The sequence below is a fragment of the Bidens hawaiensis genome, unplaced genomic scaffold (genome assembly GCF_021521415.1).
Source record: "Bidens hawaiensis isolate Kalapana, Puna unplaced genomic scaffold, B.hawaiensis_p1.1 tig00008036_1, whole genome shotgun sequence".
Classification (NCBI taxonomy): domain Eukaryota; kingdom Viridiplantae; phylum Streptophyta; class Magnoliopsida; order Asterales; family Asteraceae; genus Bidens; species Bidens hawaiensis.
In genome coordinates, this window is record NW_027491563.1 from 229,193 (window position 1) to 256,497 (window position 27,305).

Genomic DNA, 27,305 nt, shown 5'->3' on the forward strand with positions numbered 1-27,305 from the left:
TCTTTTCTGTTTCCGATTGTCTGCTTCATCGAAAATCGAGATTCATCGGAAAATTGGGATTCTGTTAACGACGACGTTAGTCGTCTGTTAGGGATGGAGTGACAAAAACAAATATAATGAAAGTTTAAAATGATAGGTAACAAGTTATTAGCAATAAAAGTTGAAAGTATTAAAAACCACTGTCGTTTATTAATATTATCTAGGGTTAGGTTCAAATAAGAAGTTTGATTTTCCTAAGAAGGCTAGGAAGGAGGGTATTTTAGTCTAACACTTTAATTTCAAAACCCACTTACTTTAATCTCAAAACCCATTTAAATTAATTTTAAAAACCCACTTACATAAAACCCAATTACATCTTCACTCATCTCCTACAACCACCGCCACTCCACCGCCCACCGCCACTACAACCGTCACCCACCGCCACCACCTCGCCGGAAAAGTCCGAAAAAACACAATGGAAAACACTATGAAAAACACATGAAAAAAACACAATGAAAAAATACACAATGAAAAAAACACAATGATAAAAACACAATAAAAAACACAATTATATGACACATTGTAAAAAACACAATAGAAAAAATACAATGAAAAATAATATTGTATAACACAACTTTGTAAAACACAATTCGGTAGAACAATTTGTAAAAAACCCAATAATTTTTTTTTAATTTTTATATTACAATATGGTACTCATATAAAAGATAAAAAGACACTCGTTATTATAGTGAATTTGTTTTTCAATAAAAATGTCGTAAAAAAAAGTTATGGACGTTTAAAAATGATGGGGGAATTTGACATATGCCTTGCATGTGGAGAGAGAAAGTCAACAAATGTGTTATTTCTTTTATACCCTTCCCCTTATGTTCACACCTGATTTCCTCCTAAACTAATCTCAACCATCCATGTTTAAAATCAATGAATAAGATTACTTTTTATCCTTTCTACAAAAACTATACTTCTTATTATAACCTAACCCATATTATCTATATTAAGTAAAAGTGAAGTTTGGTGTCACATAACTTGATCTCCTGATTTCTCTGGATTCGTATTTATGATTTGTTTTTGACAATGGTAATTGTAAGTGTTTGGTAGTGAGTTGGTTGGTAGGGTTGTTTTTAACTTTCCAAGTAACGCACGCAAGTTCGAATCCTTTTAGAATCTCATGTTCATGTCCCAAGCGCCCGCTTTAATTTTTTTTCCTTTTTTTTTGTGTATGTTGATTTTTGAACTTCTGTTCATTTCTTTGGTGCCCTCCGCAATTATGAGAACTAACCAAATTCACGTTAATTTTTTTTCCTTTTTTTTTGTATATGTTGATTTTTGAACTTCTGTTCATTTCTTTGGTGCCCTCCGCAATTATGAGAACTAACCAAATTCACGTATTAACGTCGAGGACTAATAACTTTGGGGATTTTTCAATGCTTTTTTGTTGTTTTATATTGTTTTAGTTCTACTATCATACTGAACATAACGGAGACCGGCCGAATTCGTGTGGAGTCACTGCCTTACCGCTCAGGCTTTGCCAATGCTGAGTTATACTGACCGATACCATTCCGTTGGTCCAACTCAATTTTTATATATCTTTTGTTTTAGTTCCGATACTGTAACAAATGTAACTGATATGGACCGAATTTGTGTCGACTTGCCGCCATAACGCATAGGTGTTACCAATGCACGGATTTTACTAACACCTGAGTTTCAACGCTCGGGTTTAACCAATGTTAGGGATTTACTGACCGAATAGACGTCGTGACGTATACTTTGTTTTTATTTTTATTAATTATGTTAAGTATATTTATTTTAAGGTTTAGTTTCCGTGCCGTAAAGAGTGTAGTGAATACTGACCGAATTTGCAATAACTCGCCATTACAACGTCCGAATTCACTGCGCAACGCGAGGGTAAATAACCAGTTATATTATATTTTCAATATAAAATTGGCCTCAGACCCAACCATGCATGGCAAAAAAAAAACATTTTGTGACTATGGTATTATTATATAGAATAAATGAGAACTTTGGCGACGTAATAGTATTATTGGTCTATTTGACGGCATGAGATTGGCCAAGTAGTTTTTTATTGTTTTATATTTGATAAAGAAATTGTTATTCGCGTCAACTCACCGCCGCAACGCTCGGGTTTTATTAACACCCCGGTTTTACCGACCTTTTGTGTTTTAGTTGCAGTAGCGTAACAAACGTAAGTGAAATCAACAAAATTTGTGTCAACTCACCGCCGTAGCGCCCAGGACTGAAAACGCTAGGGTTTCACAGACTCACCACCGCAACACTCGGTACCTACAACACTTGGGTTTTACCAACACTTAGGTATTACATACCCTTTGGTTTTAGTTTCGGTACCGTAACAAATGTAACCGAAACTGATCAAATTCGCATCGACGAATGCCCAGGACCGACAAAGCTCCTGTTTTACTAGTGCCTGGGTTTTACCGACCTATCGTCGTCGTAACGTACATGACGAAAACTGACAGAACGTTGATTTTTTTAATGTTTTAGTTCTGGTACTGTAACGAACGTGTTGGAAACTGACCGAATTTGCTTAGACTCGCCTCCTCAACTTGCGATATTGATAACGATTGGGTTTTACCAACACTCGAGTTTTACCTATGTCGTGTAAATGAAACGAACCAAATTTGCATCGACTTTCCATGTCAACGCTTAGAACCGACAACATTTGAGTTTTGCCGCGCAATGCTTCGGTTAACTTTCTGGTTAGTATTAATATAATTCCCCACCAATTCATTCACCATTATTCTTCTTCCCATCAAACAGTTCTACAATCTTCACGAGTCTTCTGAAAGCTTGAAGCTATGCAGACGAGTAGCGTACCCTTCAAGCTTCCACCATCATTCAGATCCACCACCACCACTCGGATCCGAACCTCCATACCCGTAGCCAAGGCGGTAACCGGCGGCGGATCAGCAAAATACAAAGGCACACAGATGCGAGAGAAGAAGCTGACGGAGTTAATCGAAGCCAAAGTAGCCGAAGCAAAGCAAGTATGCGAAGCGGATCGTGATTCGGACGAGTGTAAGGTGGCGTGGGATGAGGTGGAAGAGGTTAGTCAGGCCAAAGCGGATCTACGACGGAAGTTGGATGAGAATAAGGATCCGTTACAGTCGTTTTGTGAGCAGAACCCCGACACGGATGAGTGTCGGATTTACGAAGATTGAAAACCGAAAACCAAATCGAAACCGAAATAGAATGTTATGGTCATGTTATGTTAATGTAATTCGTTCTTTGTTTTCTTTGTATGTACTTTGTGCTTAATTTCGTGTGAACGTATTTGTGAATCATGAAGTCTTCTATGATTAACTAAATGAATGAGCACGAGTAGATGTCATGTTTGTTTAATTGCGTATTCGAATGTTTGTTAATGTGTTTGTTTACGTCTGTTTATGTCTAGTTATGCTCGTTAATGGTTGTTTGTTTAGGGTCGGATGAAGATTGAAACCGAAATGGCTATGATTATTGTTGTTATTATGTAATTTAGTTATGTGCGAATTAATCTATGGTTATGTAACATGTTATGTATTTTTTTTTTTTTACTTTTTTTTTCGTGTGTATAATGTGCTTAATTTCGTGTGAACAAAAATTTGTCATCGATTGTTGCTGATAAAGGTTTGCCATGGGAATTGAAGATGAGTATTCTGTAGTTCTGGGACGAACTGAATGTTTGACGAACTATGTTTGTTCCTTTAATAAATGGAGGGATATGGATAACAGATTTCGTTCGATTAACTAAATGAAATGAACACTTGTTAACGTGCCTGTTTATGCTCGTTAATGTTTGTTTCTTTGTGTTGTTCACTAGAGGTTTTAATATTTTTTTAAATGACTTTTCTAATCTTTCTACATATTTGAGCAAAATTATTAATTATTATGTGATTGATTTATATGTAAAATTGATACATGAATATGAATGTTAAAAGAAACACCAACATAGATTTGATAGCCAGACCAAATACCAAATCGTTGATACTGATCATTTTCGGTTAGCCAAATCAAATATAACATTGTTTGTGTTTATTTGTGTTTGTGAATCGTTTACAAACAAGTACGTTTCCTAAATGAATGAACATGGACAAGAAATTTCGTTCTGTTAGCTCGTTAGGTGTTCATGAACTGTTCGCCTTGCTCGATAAATGCTTAGCGAATGGGCATTGTTTGATTTGGTTTGGTTCATTTACAGAACTTACTATTCTATGATATTGGTAATTAAGAAAACAATACTTTGATAGATACTTTTTAAGATAACTCCCCAAACACTCCCTTATAATAATAATAAAAAAAAATATTATTATTATTATTAGGAAAATTGGTTTTTTATTGGTCCCAAATTTCATTTTGGCTGGCAACGGTCCCAACTTTCACATACGTTTCTTCCACCAGTCCGCGACTAACGGAGTACTAACCTCCGTTATGTCATTGCTGATGTGTCCATCCTACTTGTCAAAAACATACGACATGGTACGTGGATATTAGTTTTTATATAACAATTTTATATTCATAATCAAAATCCCTAATTCTCTCCTCCGCCAACTCCGGCGACGGTTCTTTTCCGGCAACCAGAGAAAGAGACCACTAGCCATCCTCCAAGATCGCAACTCATCCGCAGTACATATCGGAGGCTTATTCACAACCTTCTCAACGTTATTCGTAACCTCGTTCGTTTCATCGGAAGAGAAAGCCCTGACGAATGACGTCATCCGGAACGGAGGACGGCGACACCGGAATTGAATGCCGATGCGGCGGATGAAGTTGAACGATGACGGTGATGACGGAAAAACATTGTAATTGATTCGATGATTCAATTTGGGTTCTTGAGATAAATTGGGGATTTTTATTTGGGTGTGCCTTTGGAGTCAAACCCCCCAATTTATCATATATGAATCGGGTTCCTGAATCGGAACACGGGGGTGGGTCGCCGGAAAAACGGGACGAGGCGATTGGATACGAACTGAGATGAATAACGAATATGGGGAGATGGCTCGAGCAGATTCAAAACTCCGCAAGCATGATGGTGGTCGGAAATGGTGAACGTGACGGTAGCCGATGCGGCGTTAGGCGGTGGTGGTGGGGTGGTGGGAGTGGCGGTGGGACCGTGGATTGGGGAGGTGGGTTTGAGTTTGATGGCGGCGATGGGTGGGAGGTCGGAGTCTGGTAGGGGTTTCTGATTCTCCGGTCTTTGACAACTCAGATGGCTGCCACGTAACGTTTTTTTGACAAGTAGGAAGGACACGTCAGCAATGACATAACGGAGTTAGTACTCCGTTAGTCGCGGACTGGTAGAAGAAACGTATGTGAAAGTTGGGACCGTTACCAGCCAAAATGAAAGTTAGGACCAGCGCCAACAAAAATGAAATAGTTGGGATCAATGAAAACCAATTTTCCTTATTATTATTATTATCTTAAAAGAACTTTTTATGATGTTTCTTCATGTGGACGGTAGATATCAAATTGGAATCAGAATAAGGATTTGTAGTGTGTATGGTAATTCCTGTTTGGTAACAAGTGGAGGACCCATTGGCCCATTCTAGCAAACATGTTTCTTAGCATTTGGGATTTTGGATAAGGGGTGGAATCCGGATAATTTTGACGTTTGTATATTACTAGGCTAATGACCCGTGCACAATACAGGTGGAAATATAGAAATCGTCTAACAAACATATATAATTTTAAATGACAAGATAATTTGTAGTATATTTTTTGAGACGATAACATGATATTTATTACGTACGTAACTTTAATACACAAATAAATGTAATGTAAAATCATTAAAACATGAAAAAACCTATAAAACATGTATATTTCACAAATAAATATTGTAATAAATACTGCAAACACATAAAACTAAAAGTTAAAAAGATGTTAGGGTTTGCTTAATATCGAAAGATTGACTTATAAATATTGTAATAAATATTGTAATATTGACTTATCACTTATTAAAAAGTTAAAAAGATGTTTGGGTTTGCTTAATATATGAGAGAAAAAATTTCATAAGACACAAGGTTGTAACTTATGACTTTTCCATAAGTTATAAGGAGATAAAAATAAGGAATCCCAAACAACCCCATAATATATAACTTAAGGACTTAATATAAGAAATTATATTGTTAAAAAGATAACTGAAACTTATCATGTCGGTCGTCCTTACGAAGCATCATGTAGAATAATACGTACACGTTATATAAGTTCCAACAAAATCGATCCATTTAAACCATGATCATGAGCAAGTACATAAATATTAGAAATTTAGAAGAATTGCGCGAAGGGGACGCGATAATACAGAGGATGCAAGCGTTATCCGCAATGATTGGGCGTAAAGCGTCATTTCCCAACTCGATCCAATCCATTCGTTCATAGAGCTATTTACTCGATCGCAGACTTTTCTGGACAAACAGTTTAGCTTTAACCATGTTAATGATCCCACATTATTGTTGATAGAGAATCAAAGTGAATTTTCAGGGAAAACCTTTGAAAATTTTCAGTCGTTCCACCGACTGGAACACTTAGCGGAGCTTTTAGAAATTGGTTAATAGGTAATAATACATGTACATAATGAAATTATAATGTAATTGGATTTTGGCGAATTAGCTAAGTATTTATAATGGACACAAAAAATGCAGTTGATTGTACCGAGGAAAGTAATTAACGCGGTGTTAAAATTTGTAGAAAATGATATATTTCTAAAAATTTAACTTTAATAGAAATCTCTAAACAATATACTTTAAAATTGTAATAGTTAGTATTCATCACATTCACTTAAATAAACATAATAATTTAATTGGATTTAGGTTGGTGACATTATTACACCTTATGTTCTTTTATTTGTTACAGGCTAACAAAAAACAACCAAAGTTGAATTTCGGCACTAAGCGTTAAAATGCATTGTGGACGGGTAAAGACCGTCACCTATAACAAAACTATAACCTAATACCGTGATATTTCTATTAAAATAATAGTCGAATTCCCCGAAACTCCATGTTGACGTTATCGCAAGTGATTAACCTAAGACCATGTAAAAGCATGCTGCAAAAAGAAAAAAAAACAATTTTGATTTTGGCAAGTATGCATGAAACCAAAGCAAGCTCATAACCGAAGTAACCTACATAACCCGACCCAACCCAACCTAAAGTTGAATGAGCCAATTTTGGCAGATTTAAAAACAATAATAGTAATAGATATTTTATTTTGGCCCATCAACATGTTACCAAAATCGGACGTTCATTAGTAAACGAGTTTAAATTGACACTTTTACTCAAAACATGATGACCACATTGAAAGACTCAAGGAACCATTATATCTATAGTTAAGACCTTAAGTAATTTTTTTTCTACTTACATTGGTTAAACCATTTAAATTATATAAGTGGTAACTTATAAAAATAGAAAAGTAGCGTATTACATTAAATAAAGATGAATTTAATTTGCACTTATAATTTACAAAATTATAAACAAATCATAAATCTTTAAAAGTTTCCTTAACGAATACACTATAAAATGAATGGAACAACATCACGTACCTAGATATTGGGATTGTTTTGATTAACCTAGTGGATTAGCACAAAACACAAGATTCAAAACGAATTAATGTTCAAATGAATGTATTACATTTATAACATGATGGAGCTTACAAAATGTTATGAATTTTGTTTACATTAATGGTTTTCAAAACTAAGCTTCAACTATTTAGATAAGAGATTAAAGTGTACATGGAAAATGATTAAAATGTAGAGAAAAAGAAGAGCTTTCCAAACTAAATTATTAATTTAATTTTGAATTATTAAATTGTAAAGAAATTTTAAGAATCATAGTTATTTTTAGAAAGTAGTAAAATCAACCAATAGAAATTGGCTAGATTGTATTTCTTTAATAGTATATATAGATATAGATATAGATTTACTAGGTTTTATTCTCCGTAGTTGTTTTCATTTTTCGTTTATGATATTTACATATTCTTTTATTTTATTTTTATTTATTGTAATGGAGTTAATAATATATTTAAGGTTTGATAACGAAAAGGTTTCATAAATAAATAAAATTTTATAACCCGCTTAAAAGATATCTGGGTTTTGTGAGACCCATGACCCGCATAATTTTTTACTATAAAATTGTTTATTAATTATAAATTATATCTTTTTTAAAAAAAAATGGATATTAATTTACAGTATATCACTATTTTATAGGATTTTCATATCAAATATTTGGTGTGATTTTTTTTTAATTTAATGAGATGTTGTAGCTCGTTTAAGGGTTATCTGGGTTTGGTGAGATCCATACCTGTGAATTCGGGTCAAACGCATGAGAAGCCTCCATTTACAAATAAGACAATCTGATGGGTTGAGAGGATGTAGGAAGCAACCAGAGAGGATGTAGGAAGCAACCAGAGAGATTTTAATGGTTTCGTTTATATATATTTAAGATTTATTTACTTATTTTGTTTTGGTTTTGTACTATATATATAAACAGTGGCCCCCTTCCTCTCACAAGATACCCCAAGTAGCCATGTATAATACTACATAACTTGCTTGTATAACTATGGTCATGTGCAAACGGGATAAAGTCTCAGCAAACCATGCCGACTCCGTTTGGGTTTGTCAAACCAATAGCACTATTCACAAGCCGCCGGCTCGAAGTTAATCACTGTGTTCGTGGGGACTTTTGTGTGTTAGCACTTAGATAATTCACATCATCAAACAATTCTAGATATATAGATATGTATCAACATGCTTTTCACCCCAAAAGTTCATAAAAACAGTTTAAAAGTGGGGTCATGAAACTCATGGTTTAGTTGGTACTCAGTGCGATCTCAGCTCGTGGTTTGTTTCACGTGCTATCACTTAGTCCCTATAATAAATATTATAATAATACCAATATTTTAATATTATTATAATCTCTATCCTAGGCTGGGCTGTATAACTAGTCTAGGTATAGCTGTCACGCCCAGAACATGTCAATAGGATTAGATTGTGACGTTGTTCAATGTCTAATGATTAAAACCTAACTTGGCTCAGATTCATCGTTTCACGTGTCGGGCCAAGTTGATCGTTTACACATTTAGAAAATAGGTATGACCACATAAGCTTGAGTAAACGTGTTGTTTAATAAAATGATTAAATTTATAAAGAGAAATCATAGTTTGGATGTCTGGATTCGCCACAGGGTTAATTTCCGTTTATTCAATTTGGTTTGTAGAAAAACGTGCACAAATCATCCAAACTGTCCGGATTTCTCACAAAGAGTTAGGTTTTACTCAATTAACCCAAAAATATGATTCTTGGTCACTCTTGGTGTTTTGATATTCCAATAGGTTCGTCAATCACAAACTTGTCGGTTTTTATCAAAATTGAATTTGTTTAACGTTCAAATTAGCACAACTAATTATTCGTTTATCATTAAATTATGAAAATTTACACAGTTACTAAATAAAATATGTATATTTTATAAAAATATTTATGGAATTATTTACTGATTTATTAATTTATAAAATTCATTTTATTTGCTATTTTAACCCATAAATTGTCCGTTTATATCAAATGATTTCCGAAAAATCCGATAAATTTCTAGAGTGACCCAAATGGCTCCCAAAACACCCTGTAAAATTTTCAGAACTTAAAAATTTGGCAAACATACCTTTTCGATCGAAAATCGACCATAAAAACTTGAATAAACACGAATCCAGAAAACATAGCTAGGATTCTCCAAATGATCCCAAATTTTATATGTGTTCATATTAGTCCATACCCGAGTTCTACAAAAAATATCATAATTTTTCAAACATTTTAAATATTTTTCATAAATAAATGTCTCTAAACGGAAATTCGCCAAATATTCTCGGATGGTCGAAAAATTACTAAATTTGGATAGGGACTCATTCATATGGTCCCTGATTTCTCTGAAAAATTTTATAAGCTAACAACAAGTGCGTCACAATCTAATCATAAACAGCCCCTAAACGAGTGTTTCGGTAATACCTTTGCGGTTTTCGACTGTTTCTACCCTTTTCCGGGTCCTTGACCTTCTATCTAGAGTAACTACAGGTCCTATATCACAAAACAAAGCATGTATCATTAAAAATTCAGCCTTGGAACATAGGGTTTCGGTTAGGGTTTTAAACTGAACTTTTGAACCGTAAAAACGCGATTTAAACCCTCAAATCCGTGTTTATGGCCGAAAAACTTATCAAACCAGATTCCTAACCATGTGTAGGATCAAAATATATTTTTGGACCATTTTTAGGGTTTTTGCATGGATAGAAGTGGTTTTTGGTAATCAAACTATGTTTATATGTGTTTTAACATGATTAAACAAGTTAAAAATTGATTAAACTTGCTAATATACCTTAGGGTTTGGCTGGGTTCTTGAAGAGCAGCAGGTTTTAGATGACAAGAGTCTGGAATTTGATCAAAATATCTATATCTTACTTAGTTGCAAAGAAAACTAAAAAAAACAAATAATTCAAAGGTGGCTGTCGCAAGGGGTTGGGCCCCACTAGTCTCATTTTGCATGCCTGAACGTGAAATACCGAGTCCAAATTTGTTTCGGGATCGATTTTTGGTGAGAAAAATATATCGGGTACAACAAACAGAGCGAAAACGAGTGTATTTCGGTCAATTTCTTGTAAATTTAGAAAAACATACTATTTGTTTGTAAAAATCCAAAATATTTTCATGGATCGCTTAAAACATCCCAATTAAGTGTTTTGTAGATCTTTTTTGGCTTAACGGATGATATAATGCTTGTTTCGTAACTAGCTTTCGCGTTTAAAGTCATAGCGGGTAGTTAAACGAGTATGTTTTTGTTTAACTGGTTTGCTATCATACTAAAGCCATAATATCAATATGTTGGCTTATAATATACGTATATCACTTATAGATGCCCCCGGGGGATATCCGGGTCATAACCAGACCCGTGTGGTTATTCGTTCGTTCGTTACGCAATAAGCGGTAACTCGCTTTTTCAACACGTGAATACTAAGGTGTACCCAGTTTTGTTACGAATGTCACAGAAGTGGTAACAGAATTATAGGGATCATTGGGCGATCAATGGATGGTCGTTGTATTGACCATGATTCTTATTAAACAAAATTATGATATTTGTTTAGTTCAAGCTTGCACCGGTCATAAACAAGCCTTTTGCTTGTAGATTTATCAATCATTTTATTCTTTTCATACAACCTTAAGTCGAGAAGATGTATCGAAAATAACGTTTTGATGGCATGTGTTTTAATTTTATTATCGTTAATAATGTTTTGATGCTTCGTTCCTTAAAAAGAAAACAAAGTCGAGCTCATTCTTAACTTGTATGCATCCTATTAAAAGCAAAAAATAGGAATTCTCTATTTGAATCGATGAAATAGAAATGCATTTACGCCTAAAATTTGACTACTTAATGCCTAATCGGAAATATGAACGAAACATAAACGCATCCACATATTTTAACCATCGATTTACATTTCCTTCATAGATTTACTGTCATAGCCCCAGACCCCTATATCCCGGGAGGGGAGCCACGAACATTGAGTGGTGGTATCGGTGTTTATTAAAATAATTTGTAGCAGAATATTTCATCAGGACCGTAGTTAGGAAAAATGATCAGAGTTATAAAACACCATGATTCTTATTTCATAAACTGGGATTAAAACCCATTTTTATACGAACATAGGTTTCACAGGGATAAACCCTAATTTACAAAGCATGTTTCTTTATTCTGGTGACAAGCCACTTATTTAAGCTGGAAGCCCGCAGGCATCATTCCTTCATCTCTAACAAGTCACCTGAAACATGTTTAAAAATATTTGATTAGCAGGAAATACTGGTGAGTACATTCATTTGTAAATGACATATTTTACAGTTACAGCATTAAGATGTTTTTACATCTGCCTGCTTACAAATTACTGAAAGGTACTTGTCACTTGACGGTATCTGTGACTGTGATCATATTACTTATTGGCTAACACTTGTCCAATAAGTAACGTGTAATATCCCAATAGGCAAGCCTTGTATACATAACCCCACAATACCAGTAGTAACCATCCCGTATGTCTATAGAGACTTAATCATTGTAATGTAATTAAAATCCTTTGAAAATATATTTGAAAACATTTGGAATCCCTGTCATGAGTTTAATGAGTTTAGAATAGCATCATGACAGTATTGGAAAATCAGTTGTCTCACGCAAATGTGAGTTGTGCAAAAACTCGAATGTCTCACATTGAAAGTTTATATTTAGCAAGCCTCCTGATATTAAGCACCTAGGTTAAGCACAATGTAGTATATCTAAGTTAGTATAAACCCTATAATCATAACAATAATCACGAGACATGAAACTTTACACGATGGCACAATGTCTTACCTTGTTCAGGTAGAGCTTTCGGATTCATGTATTAAAGTTTCTTTCAATCGGAGAGGTACCGTTACAACTATTCGGGTATTATATCAACACCTTATATAAGAAAACAAGAGGGATCTGAATTTTGGACGAGTTGTGAATGTTTGGATCCCAACCTATTTATACTTGAAATTGGGCTCCTTCGCATAGCGCGAAGGAAACCTATACAACTGGTTCGTGTCGGGCAATGTATGTATAGGGTTGTTGAGTCGGCCCTAGGGCTATGCCACGTGGCAGGCAATGTGTCACAGGCAACGTCTTACCTTGTTCAGGTAGAGCTTTCGGATTCATGTATTAAAGTTTCTTTCAATCGGAGAGGTACCGTTACAACTATTCGGGTATTATATCAACACCTTATATAAGAAAACAAGAGGGATCTGAATTTTGGACGAGTTGTGACTGTTTGGATCCCAACCTATTTATACTTGAAATTGGGCTCCTTCGCATAGCGCGAAGGAAACCTATACAACTGGTTCGTGTCGGGCAATGTATGTATAGGGTTGTTGAGTCGGCCCTAGGGCTACGCCACGTGGCAGGCAATGTGTCACAGGCAACGTGCCACCATTGCTTGAATCTCACGTCGCGTAGATACTTCGTGTCGTTTGAAAGACAAAAGGACTTTCTGGATAACGACTACTACTTCGCGTAGCGCGAAGAAGCTTAACTTCATTAGCACAAAGTGCACCATCAAAACGCCACATTGCGCAAAGCCCAAGCCCGTGCGCGAGCGCGTCAGGTGCTCCACACCCTCCGCGAGGACCACTAGGTGTGATTTGGCACATAAGAATATTATTAGGCGAGCTCTCTTCCTTATAAAGAGCTTACAAGTTTTATACTCTAACGATGTCGGACAAGAATTAGAAATCTTATTTATACCATGGTGGAAGCCTTCCATTTTCTTTCCTCCACCAACGTGGGATGAAATTTGTACTTCTTTTATTTTCTCCATTCTTTCTTTTGCTTGTTTTATTTCTTCTTTTTTCCTTTTTATTTTTTCACTTTTTCTTTTGATTATTTTATTTCGTTTTGGATTGTTTATGGTTTGTTATATTTACCTTGTTATCAACCTTGATCAACAATTCTGCCACCATTTCGTTCCATCCCCAGTCTTCGACTTATACGACGGTTTGCGTTTTTGGCTATAGTCAGAAAACTAAAACATCTTTTAGAATATAGAGTTATAGACAATCCATGTATTCACTTTATAAACTGTAGTATAGAGATATAATTTAAACAGGGCCGGACTTACTGTTATACCAACCCAAGCAGCTGCTTGGGGCCACCAATTTAAAGGGCCACCAAAATTTTCTTAGCGTTTTTTTCAAAAAAGAAGCAGAACACATGAATGACCAAGGAAGTGAAAATTGTAATGAAGGAGTTTTAATTAGGGTTTATTAGAGGTATGCTTTAATTTAATTCAATATTACCTGTTGTTGGTTGTTGAGTGTTGGAGTTTGTAATACCTGATATTGGTGCAATTTGCAATGTGTTTTATGAAGCCTAATAATTTTGGCCAACTAATTCTTGAAGTCAACATCTAAGCTACTAAATATCATATATCATATTGCATCAAAACCTTTATTTTCTTTTCTTTTTCCTGTTTCTTTTTTAAATTATTTTCATACAATTTGACTTCTTGGTTCTAATGTTGAGTGTTTAAATGATGCGTTTCGTTATCATGTGACTCAGTGGAAGCATGTTAGAATGCATGAAGTGGTGTTACACATCTATGAAGGGACTGCGTATGTATGCCCGGTAATAATCATAAGAAAAGATGGTCACATCCGAGCATATCAACGGTCGAATATACTTTAAATGATAACTCATCAAAATTATTATCACAGGTAAAATAATTATATGCATGTATGAAATGAGTCCCGATTTTAAACTTTACTTAGAGCCTCCAAAAAGGTTAGACCAGCCCTGAATTTAAGGTTTATTCTCAATTATATAAAGTGAGCGTTACAACAACTCTAATATGATTATGACTTAATCCTTACCCTTAAAGAATGAGAAAAAGACAAATAAACTTAATATGATTATGACTTATTCATTTTTAGTGATACAATTAACAAATACACCTACATCATCACGAGAATTGTAAAGATAATTGTGATTTACCTTATTATATATATATATTCATGATTTGTTACTGATATAATTTTTTTTTAAATTACAATGCCTAGCCTCCTTGTAACATCCTAAAATTTATAATGTTGAATAAAGGAAGTTATGTTTAGTGATTTCGCGTAATTAATTATGGTCGGGTAAGGAGCGGACCATGGACTTGGATTTATTGAGATGGGTTAAATGAGAATGGGATCTAAGGGATATAAATATCCCCTAAACCCAAAATATCTTTCATTTTCACCAAACTCCCTAACACTCCAAAAGACACACACCACACACCATAACTTCGCCGGCGGCCGGGAGAGGGAGATCGAGATCCGAGAGCGCGAGAGAGAGAGACTAGTTGTGACTAACAAGTTAACCGAGATCCAAACACGCTCAAGAAAGGTATGATTCTTGATCTTTGAAGTTTAAAGATCCGAGCTTTTAGTGTATAAACGACCGAAAATGGTCGGGAAGCGTAGTGGGTGATGTTGGACCGTAACAAGGGTGTTAAAATCGCTCGAAATGTTGGGCAGAAACCGAAACAACGGCTATCTGGGCAACTTCGCCCTCATCTGGGCAACTTCGCCTTCAAAGCGATGAACTTCGCCTGCAAGCCAAGTTCGCCTGATGAACTTCGCCTGCAAGCTAAGTTCGCCTGATGGCATCTTCGCTGTAAAGCTAAGTTCGCCTAACTGGCAACTTCGCCTGAAGCTAAGTTCGCCTGATGGCAACTTCGCTGTAAAGCCAAGTTCGCCTGATAACTTCGCCTAGAGCTAAGTTCGCCTGAGGTTTAACTTTGCCTAAAGCCAAGTTCGCCTGATAACTTCGCCTAAAGCTAAGTTCGCCTAAGGTTTAACTTCGCTTAAAGTCAAGTTCGATTAGAAAATAAATTAAAAATCTAATGAAAAATGTGTTAAGACAGTTAATGGAAATAAAATTTGTAAGGCCCCGTTACCGGTAACCCTACTTTCGTGTTGGATTTACTCATAAACACAGTTCTAAATATCAGAGTTAATTAAAACATTTACGCGGAATATAAAACTTTCATAAAACATTACAATATTTCATAACTTGTCTCAAAACGTCCTTTGTCTTTCACATTAAAACATTAAAATTAAAACATCGTAAGTCTTCAGATGCCAGGCTCTTATTCTTCTGCCATGTGTCCCCGCTCAAGCCAGCTGTCTCATCCTACTCACCTGCATGCATACTAAAAGTCAGCTACGCTGAGTGAGTTCTAGTTAATCACATAATCATACAATACATTCTTTACACTTCATACTTAACCTCTTAACTTTCTTTCATACACACTTAAGTGCTTTTACTTTCATTTTTACCTTCATACTTTCTTTACATACATAATCATACGTTTTAAAGAGCCTTTCGCCCTATAACCTCACAGATATTATAAGGGTCTGGTCCCTAGTTTTCGAATATTAGAAGGGTTCAATTCCCTAACATCACAGATATTATAAGGGTCTGGTCCCTACCATCACAGATATTATAAGGGTCTGGTCCCTAGTTTCGAATATTAGAAGGGTTCGATTCCCTAACATCACAGATATTATAAGGGTCTGGTCCCTAACATCACAGATATTATAAGGGTCTGGTCCCTAGTTTTCGAATATTAGTAGGGTTCGATTCCCTCTTTGTTCCATACATTATACCCCGAGTATTTTTAGGGCTCGGTACCCTTTTCGTAACCATACAACCATACATCATACCTCGAGTATTATTAGGGCTCGGTACCCCTTTTCGTAACCATACGACCATACATCATTATTTCCTTCTTTTATTATCTCTATCACGTTCATACGCATAAGCATTCATATTATACTTACCTTATACATAGCATTACAACCTGACAGTACGTGCAATATCCGAAGATCGTTCACGTACCATCAAGCAATCATTCTTACATAACACATATATCACATAGGGCATACACTTATCACTTAGGATAAATGTATTAACAACACATCAAGTATGCACACAGCCCCGAAAACATAACAAGGAATGGGGCTAGAAACTCACTTGAACACGGTTACGTTCACCGTTAATCGTAATTCCTTTCTTCAGTTGTGCACGGCTGACTGTATAACAAGTATACGTATCAATTAACTATCACTTCTCATAATGTATGTCTATCTTTATATGACCCACAACGAACGGGGGTCCGGGGGCAGCGCCCCTGGCAGCGGGGTCTAGGGGCGGCAGCCCCTAGCAGGGTCCAAGGGGCAGAGCCCCTGGCTGGGGTCGAGCTGCCAGGTCAGCTTGGAAAAATTTTATTTCCATTAACTGTCTTAACACATTTTTCATTAGATTTTTAATTTATTTTCTAATCGAACTTGACTTTAGGCGAAGTTAACCTTAGGCGAACTTAGCTTTAGGCGAAGTTACCAGCTAGGCGAACTTAGCTTTACAGCGAAGTTGCCATCAGGCGAACTTGGCTTCAGGCGAAGTTGTCATCAGGCGAACTTGGCCTCAGGCGAAGTTACCAGTTAGGCGAACTTAACTTTATAGCGAAGTTGCCATCAGGCGAACTTAGCTTGCAGGCGAAGTTCATCAGGCGAACTTAGCTTGCAGGCGAAGTTCGTTGCTTTGAAGGCGAAGTTGCCCAGATGAAGGCGAAGTTGCCCAGACAGCCGCTGTTTTAGCTTCTGATCGGCATTTCGAGCGATTTTAACACCCTTGCTATGGTTCAATATCACCCACTACGCTACCCGGCCATTTTCGGTCGTTTATACACTAAAAAGCTTGGATCTTTAAACTTCAAAGATCAAGAACCATACCTTTTTGGGCTTGTTTGGATCTCGTTTACTTGCTTAATCACAACCAACCGCTCTCTCTTTCTCGGACCTCGCTCTCCCTCTCCTCGGCTGCCGCCGGCGGTTGTAGGTGGTGTGTATGTTATGGAGTGTTTTTAGGAAAATGATGGAAATGAAGGTATTTTGGGGTTTTGGGGGTATTTATATATCTGAAATCCCATTCTCATTTAACCCATCTCAATTAATCCAAGTCCAAGACCCGCTCCCTACCCGATATTAATTAATTACGCGAAATCACTAAACATAACTTCCTTTATTCATCATTAAAATTTTTAGGATGTTACAAAATTTTTCCAAGCTGACCTGGCAGCTCGACCCCAGCCAGGGGCTCTGCCTCTTGGACCCTGCTAGGGGCTGCCGCCCCTAGACCCCACTGCCAGGGGTGCTGCCCCCGGACCCCCGTTCATTGTGGGTCATATAAAGATATAAATACATTATGAGAAGTGATAGTTAATTGATACGTATACTTGTTATACAGTCAGCCGTGCACAACTGAAGAAAGGAATTACGATTAACGGTGAACGTAACCGTGTTCAGGTGAGTTTCTAGCCCCATTTATGTGTTATGTTTTCGGGGCTGTGTGCATACTCGATATGTTTGTTAATACGCTTATCCTAAGAGATAAGTGTATGCCTTATGTGAATGATGTGATATGTATGAATGATTGCTTGATGGTACGTGAACGATCTTCGGATATTGCACGTACTGTCAAGTTGTAACGCTAAGTATAAGGTAAGTATGATATGTATGCTTATGTGTATGAATGTGATAAAGTTAATAAAAGAAGGAAAGGATGGTTGTATGGTTACGAAAAGGGTACCGAGCCCTAATAATACTCGAGGTATGATGTATGGTTGTATGGTAACGAAGAGGGAATCGAACCCTACTAATATTCGAGAACTAGGGAACCGAACCCTACTAATATTCGAGGAAAGAGGGAAACCGAGCCCTAATAATACTCGTGGAAAGAGGGAAACCGAGCCCTAATAATACTCGTGGAAAGAGGGTACCGAGCCCTAATAATACTCGAGGAAGGAGGGTACCGAGCCCTAATAATACTCGAGGAAGGAGGGTACCGAGCCCTAATAATACTTGAGGAATGTAGGGCGTAATGCTCTTTATAACGTAAGATATGAAGGTAAGTTAATACAAAAGAAAGAATGAAAGTATGAAAGTATGAATGAAAGAATATAAGTTTATGTGTATTGTATAGTGTATGATTAACTAGAACTCACTCAGCGTAGCTGACTTTTAGTATGCACGCAGGTGAGTAGGATGAGGCAGCTCGCTTGAGGAGACACATGGCAATGAATAAGAGTCTGGCATCTGAAGACTTATGATGTTTTAATTTTAATGCTTTAATGTTGAAAGACAAAGGATGTTTTGAGACAAGTTATGAATTATGTAATGTTTTATGAAAGTTTTATATTCCGCGTAAATGTTTTAATTAACTCTGATATTTAGAACTGTGTTTATGAGTAAACCCAACACGAAAGTAGGGCTACCGGTAACGGGGCCTTACACTCCTTTTTAATGTATTCTTAAGATTACAAAAGTATAAGTGAATTTTGACAAATAATCACCATTCTTTTTAATCATTTTGAATATAGATTTATTTAATTATTTTTTAGAACGGCATTTTGACTATAGATGTGTATCCTTTGTTGTTATAGTAGTATAATAAGTTATTAAATTTATAACTAGCAGAACTGTGACTTTTTTCTTCTTCTAAAATAGAAGTTTAGTTGCACTTAATATATATTTTTTTCTTAGGATATAATTATTTATTTTGTCAGATTTTAGTCTTATAGTATTTTACATAATCGGCCAGGTTGGTCCATCTGAAATGATCATTTACAATTTCATATTTATTTTTTCAAAAACTCATTTAATTCTTTAACTATTTATATTGTCTATTCAATTTTTTAAAAATGGACTGATGGATTCGACAAATAAACTGATAACGATTTTGAAAACTGAATTGATTGAAACACTATATATTCAAAGTAACTATTAAGTCTTTTATAACTATAAAGATATTAATAGTGCTTTTTAATAAAATACCAAGTATTTTTAACCCTTTATAACTAACCTTTTCACATTTGACTTTTTAGCCACAAAGGTCTTTAATTAATTTATTTATTTTTTTTTTTGTATTTTCATGAAACCTAAAAAGAAAGCCTGATAATATGATCTTTTTCAAGTGCCAACAACTCATTTCTTATATTTTTGTATTTTTACATAGCCCCTTGTTATTAATTAAAATGGGCGATAACCTTTGTTAACATCTAAAACACATACTCTAATCTTACTCATTAGTTTACATGTTTATCCATCATAGAACTTAAAGCAAACCCACACAGAGTAAGATACTAATTACAAACCTTAATACCGTTAGGCCACAACCCCTTTGGTAAATTAGATTAATAACTCAAACTATGAACTATTGATCGATAATAACTTACCGTGACGATATGATGATCACTAGCATTCATAACTTTAACCTACTTTGCTTGTAACAATCCACTATTAACTAGAGAAGTAAGTGTATGTGCCCCTAAGACAGTAACAGACGAAGTTACTTATCAGATAGTTTATCTTAAGTTCTTAACAACAAAAGTTAAAGTTAGTTATGTCATTTGTCACATTCCGGACATCAACTATTATTAAAATTCAATTTCTTAATAATAATGATTATTATTATTGATGGTTAGTTATATTCCAATCTTCTTTCTACTGTTCATTCCAGCTCTGTTACCATAAATTAAAAAACACCCAACTTTCTTGAGCTATCAATAACTCTCTTTCTTTCTACAGATTATTATTATTATTATCCACACTTTCTTTTCTTATGATCATACGCCACCGAATCAATCCAATGTTAAATCAACCTTCAATTCGCAGTTGACCCTCTTCATTAAACAGTCAACAAAGTCAAACCCCAGTTCTGTAAGTCCCCAAATCCGCTTTAATTTTATCTTTATTACGTTTCATTGAAATAAAGTTTCAATCTTTGGGTCAGAATCAATTGGGTATTGTACCCGAAGCTGAAATTAGGGTTTTTTTGTTGCTTTGTTGAAATGGGTATTAATAAAAAAGAAAAAAAAATTGAATCTTGAGAAATTATTATATTACTTTTTTTTTTAATTTTATTATTTTAGGATTTTTATTTTTATTTTAGTTAATGTAGAATCAGAAGATAGGGTGGGTTGCATTAAGCTTCAGCTTTGTGTTTTAATCAGTTTTGGTGTTTATTTACTTTTATTATTATTATTATTATTATTATTATTTTATTTTATTTTTTTCATTTTTGTGTTTCAAGTTGTGATAATCATATTAGATGGTGTTTAGTGTGTAGTTGTTCAAGAGTTTTGAGTGTTTGGCAGTTGGCACATTGTGATTATAAAATTGACACGGCAGTGTTGTAGAACTCGCTAGGTGCTAATCGAGCGGTGGGGTAAGAAAATGATTAATCGGGGTTAATAGGGAGTATTCTAGATTAATTGGATTGGAACTTATGTGAAAATTTTCAATTATTCATATGCATACTAAATTTTATAAGTTTTTCAAGTTTGACTGATTTTGACCAAACAGCGACTAATCGGCGCCTAGGCACAATTTCTACAACCATGGACATGGGTATAGTTGGTTTTATTTCAACTAGGATGAAACTGATTGTTTTTTATCACTTTATAATAAAATGATTATGTGTAGAAGCCAGTTACGTAAAGTCGTAACCGCTAAAACTAATTCGATGGGAAAAGAAGACGTGCCATGATGGTAGTCGGTATGAGCATAACGGCTCGTGTATGCGCCCTGTTAATGCTCAAACACAAGGATATACACATTAAATTTTAGTAAAAAGGCGCGTTATTTTACTCTGTATGTTAAATGTATTTTTGGAATCATCATTATCATTACTCCGGTTGTAATAGATTACACATCTTAGTACCGTTAGATGTAATTTGGGAAAAATCATTATCATCAATTCCTTATCATGATAATGTTATATATGCAACAACTCACCTTAAGAAGACCTTTTTTTTTTTAATTTACACATTCTGATGTATATATCACGCCCTGTTTGTGGTACGCGCATAAAACGTATATATGTGTGGGCCCTTGGGTGGGCAAAAGTGAAATTGCACTAATTTTGACGTTATTTTACTAATTTCGTGAAAATAGCGTTAAAAGTGGCGGAAGGTTAATCAGGCATCATGTGGTGGCGTTGATAGCCGAAAGACAAGGGTACATGCACCAATCGACTGGGGTCTTGATGGTTGAGTGTTATGTGCCTTATGTCCAAGGCTTGATGCAAAACCACTATCGAGCCGGGGGTCTCACTGGAAGTAGCCTCTCTATTCCTATAGAGTAGAGGTAAGGCTGTCTACATCTTACCCTCCTCAGACCCTACCATAGCTTTGCTATTGGTGGGATATACTGAGTACGACGATGATGATGATGATGATGATGATGTATATGTATTGTGTTGCATGCTCTTTCTTTGTTGAATGTTTTTTAATACCATAAGTAACATACAAAATTTATTTGTGTAGCCAATAAAGCAGATAATTAGTTGCCCGTTTTATTACAACTAGTTATCTGATTCTAATCATATGAAACCACATAATCACGCCTAAATGTGTGTGATTGCATGAAGTCACTATAATAAAACCTTTTTCACCTATAAATACATATCTTTACATTCATACAGATCGAACCCCGAGTGGGATTACACTTGTGATGCTGAATGTTGATTCCAGTTGTCGGGTTAGGGATGGATTCTGCAATGGATGACATCAGCTTGATTCAACAAAGGCATCACTTGGTCGTCAGAGAGCTCGGTGGAGAAATCGATTTAGAAATCGGGCCCGGTGACGACGACCCGACGTTCGCTCACACTCCTTTAATTACCGTTCCGCCACAAGAATCTTCAGCTGATGATCATGATGAAAACAAGAACATGGCTGTTGTTTCACAACTTCCAAGCGACGATCAAGAATTGTTAAAGTCGATTCCCGCCAAAAGAAAGAAAAAAGTGGTGAAAAGATGGCGGGAAGAATGGGCCGACACGTACAAATGGGCCTATGTGGATATGAAAGAAGGTACGGCGAGGATATTTTGCTCGATTTGCCGGGAATATGGTAGGAAACATAGAAGAAATCCTTACGGAAATGAAGGCAGTAGAAATATGCAAATGAGTGCGTTAGAAGAACATAACAACAGTTTGCTTCATAAAGAGGCTCTTCGTCTCCAATTGGCCTCTAAAGATAAGATCATTGCTGACAAGCCCATATATGTTAAAGGTTTTAATGATTTTTATCATTATTAAAATGTTCAAGTTTATTTTTTTAAAATTTTTTTTTTGTGTCTTATTTATTAATAATATAATATTTATCACAGCTCTCATGTCAAAATCGGCTGGATCGATTGTTGAAGCTGCACTAAAACGAGATCCTAATGAGCTCGAGTTCATACAATCTGTGCAAGAAGTTATTCACTCTCTTGAAAGAGTCATTTCAAAAAACTCAGGGTGTGTTTTCTCAAAGTGGATTGTATTGATTTTATTTGATATAATAGTTAGGGCTGTGCAACGTTTAAGAACCGCGAGAACCGAACCGGAACCGTAACCGAACCGGAACTGTTAAATGCTAAATATAAGAACCGGAACCAAACCGTATTTTATTTTAACGGTTCCGTTCGGTTCGGAACCGAGTTAAACGGTTCTTGTGTAAACGGTTCTTGCCAGAACCTGTTTTCAATTAAAATTCTAAATATGAAATATTAGAAGGTGCAAGAAACAAGCGACAACCCATAAAATAAAACATTATCAACATATTATATTTTAATGAAGGGGATTGAACATAGATTAGAATAACTCTAAATATTTCAGAAAACCATTATTTTTTAAAACAGATTTAGGGCCGTGGAAGATGATTATTGTTTATGATATTGTAAGGGATTTAATGTAACCGGGAAAGTGAGAACGTGGATGGTTGCTCGTACATGGAAGTATGAAAGCCTACTAAATAAATAGGATTTTAAATATAATCTTCAAAGTTTAAACCTAACCCGGTTCTAGCGGTTCTTTGACTAGAACCGTCGGTTCTAACCGGGAACCGTTTTCAGCCAAATTTAAGAACCGGAACCGGACCCGAAATACAATAATACGGTTCGGATCTACCGGTTCGGTTCCGGTTCCCCGGTTCTAGCGGTTCGGAACCACGAATTGCTCACCCCTAATAATAGTAGAGGCGGCAGTTTCGACCCGTTCACCTAAATATGTGCCAGTTTGGATTGTGCATAAAAAAGAAGTAAAAGCTAAAACATAAGCGGGCCGAAAGTTGCTGAAAGTGTATTTAAATGCGTACAACCTTTAAAACATGTCACTAAAATGGATAAGATAGTTTTTTTGGTAATATAATTTTTAGTCATATTGAATAAGTTACCTATCTATAAAATTAAAGAAATGGACAAATTTTGATCTATTACCGGCCCGAACCTAAAAGTACAAATTTTGATCTATTACCAACCCGACCTGAATATCTTGTCACTTTTAATGAGTTTCTCTTTTCATTACTTTTTTTTAACTTTGTTGTAGTTATATCAATACAATGGAGCGGCTGTTAGAGCCCGAGCGTACAATTATCTTCCGAGTTCCATGGGTTGACGATAGAGGTGAAATGCATGTCAATCGTGGGTTTCGGGTCCAGTTTAACCAGACCTTGGGCCCATGTAGAGGAGGCCTTCGTTTTCATCCGTTAATGAACTTAAGTATTGCCAAGTTTCTTGGTTTTCAGCAGGCAAGTTTCCATCTTTTACCTTCTTTTATCTTTTTAAATAAAGGTCACGTTTTTCCATGTCTTATTATCTTTTTCTGTCATGGGTCTTCTTCTTTTATGCATTTTGCATCCGTAGTTTTGAGTTTTTCCAATTTTGATTTTTGACTTTAGACTTTTGACTGCAGACATTAAGGACCGCATTATCTCCTTATCGGCTTGGAGGAGCTTCGGGTGGAAGTGATTTTGATCCCAAAGGGAAAAGTGACAATGAGGTACTTTGTTTAATCTTTATATCAATATAATTGTTTATCATGCGTTTTTAAATAATAATGTGATTTACATGTTCTTGTTTGTAGATTATGCACTTCTGCCTGAGCTATATGGATGAGCTGTATCGTTACATTAGTCCCGATAAGGTATCCGAATCAAGTTGATTGCTTGTGTATTCTACTATTTGTTAGTATGAAACGTGCAATCTTTTTTTATGATAATATCAGGATCTTCCTTCTGAGGAGATGGGTGTTGGTACTCGTGAAATGGGCTTCCTTTATGGCCAATATAGACGCCTGGCTGGACATTCTCAGGTGAGGCTGACGTGGCAAAATGGGTGATTGTGCGAACGGGCCAAATGGGTCTGATTGGGTTGGCTCGACCAGCTTACCCCTTTCTGGAATTTACTTTTCTTAAATTTAAGAAAAAATAAAGTATTAGATAATCCTAATTTGCAAAATAGTATTTCTTCACTTGGGTGTTGCTTTTATTTCTTCTTGTCGTTTTAATCATATTTTCATGATGTTTTTTTATTGAACTTGGGATTTGTTTGTGTTTTTTTGTGATATCTTGTCGTTTTAATAATATTTTCATGATGTTTTTATATTGAACTTTGGATTTGTTTGTGTTTTTTGTGATATTTTTGGGCAGGGAAGTTTTACGGGTCCAAGACTAAACTGGTCCGGTTCCAGCCTACGTACTGAAGCTACCGGTTATGGACTGGTAAGCCTTTACAATTTTCTGCATTTATTAAGAGTATATGGTTTAACAGATTGTATTGTTTTTCACAGGTTTTCTTTGCACAACTTATGCTTGCAGACATGAATAAAGAACTCAAAGGACTAAGGTTTTTCACCAAACTATATACTTTTTTTGAATAAATGTATGTGAAGGCCACCCAAGTTTGTATTTGGTTTCAACAGTTCAACAAAAGTTGTCTAATGACGAAAATGCCCTTGAAGTTCTTGAAGAGACAACAGTTTTAATGTGTAACATTTAGACACCTCATCACATGTGTTACGTCTTTTCAAAACTTTTAAGGGTATTTTTGCCATTTGACATGTTATTGGCTGGTGGCCTCAACATACGTTATCCCTATATCTTTTGAAACATGCTTTGAATATGGTTTTAGTAATGGCATTTTATTTTTATTTATTTTATTTTTAGATGTGTGGTTAGTGGGTCCGGGAAGATAGCAATGCATGTTTTAGAGAAGCTTATTGCATATGGAGCTCTTCCTGTCACAGTATCAGGTTATTTCATTTCTCAACACTCGTTAGATTTAACTTATTTAACACAATTTCATAACGCGATATTTGCGCCGACACATTTTTACAGATTCAAAAGGTTATTTAGTTGACGAAGACGGCTTTGATTTCATGAAACTATCTTTCCTTAGAGACATCAAAGCACAACATCGAAGTTTAAGGTGTGTGTTCCCTTTTGGAAACACATTTTTTTCGTTCTTTATATATTAGACGTTTTTTAAAATATCCAGAGATTATTCAAAGACTTATGCGCGTGCTAAGTACTATGATGAAGCGAAACCTTGGAATGAAAGATGTGATGTTGCTTTCCCTTGTGCTTCACAAAATGAAATCGATCATTCGGATGCCGTTAGACTTGTTAATTTGGGATGTCGTATACTTATTGAAGGTAATTTTTTTTCTCATTTTAGCCACCTATAATTATTGTTCTTTTTACTGATTATGGTAATATTTGTATTATTTTTAAGGTTCCAACATGCCATGTACTTCCGAAGCACTAGATGTATTGAAAGGAGCCAATGTTCTAATTGCTCCTTCCATAGCTGCTGGTATCGGAGGGGTATGCATACATATTAATGGCCTATATTATTATTATATCGACATTAATTTAATTAATTTTGTCATTTATTTTTTATGATATATCCCAGGTTGTTGCTGGTGAGCTTGAGCTAAAAGAGTACAATCTTAACTGGGCACCCGAGGACTTCGAGTCTAAATTACAGGCAAGAAACTCATGAAAATTACAAGTTTGTTTTTGTCTGTTTATGTGACATGCGTCTATCTGTGATGATGTTTATATATGGAGTATGAGTTTGTACTCAGTTGTGAAGCATTGTTATTTTTTTAATGGCAGGAAGCAATGAAACAGACGTATCAGCGCGCTCTCAAAGCAGCAGCTGAATTTGGTTATCAGAAAGAGAGTCCAGAGTAAGATTCTCAAATGCATAATTACAATTTACAAATATAGAAAATAACAATAATACTTATTTCGTTAGTTATGATTACAAAAAACAAAGTTATGATAATAAAAATCTTGATCGTTGAATCAAAATGGTTACATTAAATACTTAGTGCACCGATTAAGATCACCAAACCAAATTAGGAAAATAGTAATCTGCATCTTTGAATAAAAAATGATTTTAAAGGTTGTGTGCGTTAAGAACGGATGATGATATTTTGTTTGAACTTTTTTTACTAATGGTTAGTACGTTAATCATGGTTACAGAAAAATAAATCATCACAATAGTTATCTAAATCTTTGAATAAAATGTTTTTAAAGGTTGTATGCATTGCGGTCCAATTTCAAACCGTTTGATCTATTTGACCTGCTTATTTATTAATATTTAACTCGTTAATATTGGTTGTCTTAGGGCTTTGATATATGGGAGCGTTATCTCTGCGTTTTTGACGATTGCTACAAGTATGTCGGAACAAGGATGTGTGTAGATCATCTAGCATTGATCATCCACTATATGCAAGCGGTAATGTGTTGGAAAGCGAAAATCGTTGTGTGTATATATAGTTTTAGGTAAGAAGACATACTATTAAGATTATGCATGTTGTTAATCCTAGGCAGTTTGTGTGTTTTAAGATATATGTAGGAAGAATTGTGTGTATTGATTTCAATTT

General features: G+C 35.4%; 1 protein-coding gene across 1 annotated transcript; it reads left to right on the forward strand.

Annotated features, from left to right (window-relative positions):
* The first annotated feature begins 22,090 nt into the window (after window positions 1-22,090).
* On the forward strand, window positions 22,091-27,273 carry LOC143636651 (uncharacterized). The gene is made up of 15 exons (XM_077104192.1): window positions 22,091-22,662; window positions 22,760-22,889; window positions 23,958-24,159; window positions 24,324-24,410; window positions 24,495-24,554; window positions 24,636-24,722; window positions 25,060-25,131; window positions 25,200-25,255; window positions 25,576-25,661; window positions 25,747-25,837; window positions 25,907-26,064; window positions 26,144-26,235; window positions 26,324-26,398; window positions 26,530-26,603; window positions 27,047-27,273. Exons 1-15 carry the CDS (start codon window positions 22,107-22,109, stop codon window positions 27,120-27,122), a joined length of 1,902 nt encoding a protein of 633 aa, XP_076960307.1. The 5' UTR covers window positions 22,091-22,106; the 3' UTR covers window positions 27,123-27,273.
* Window positions 27,274-27,305: the final 32 nt, after the last annotated feature.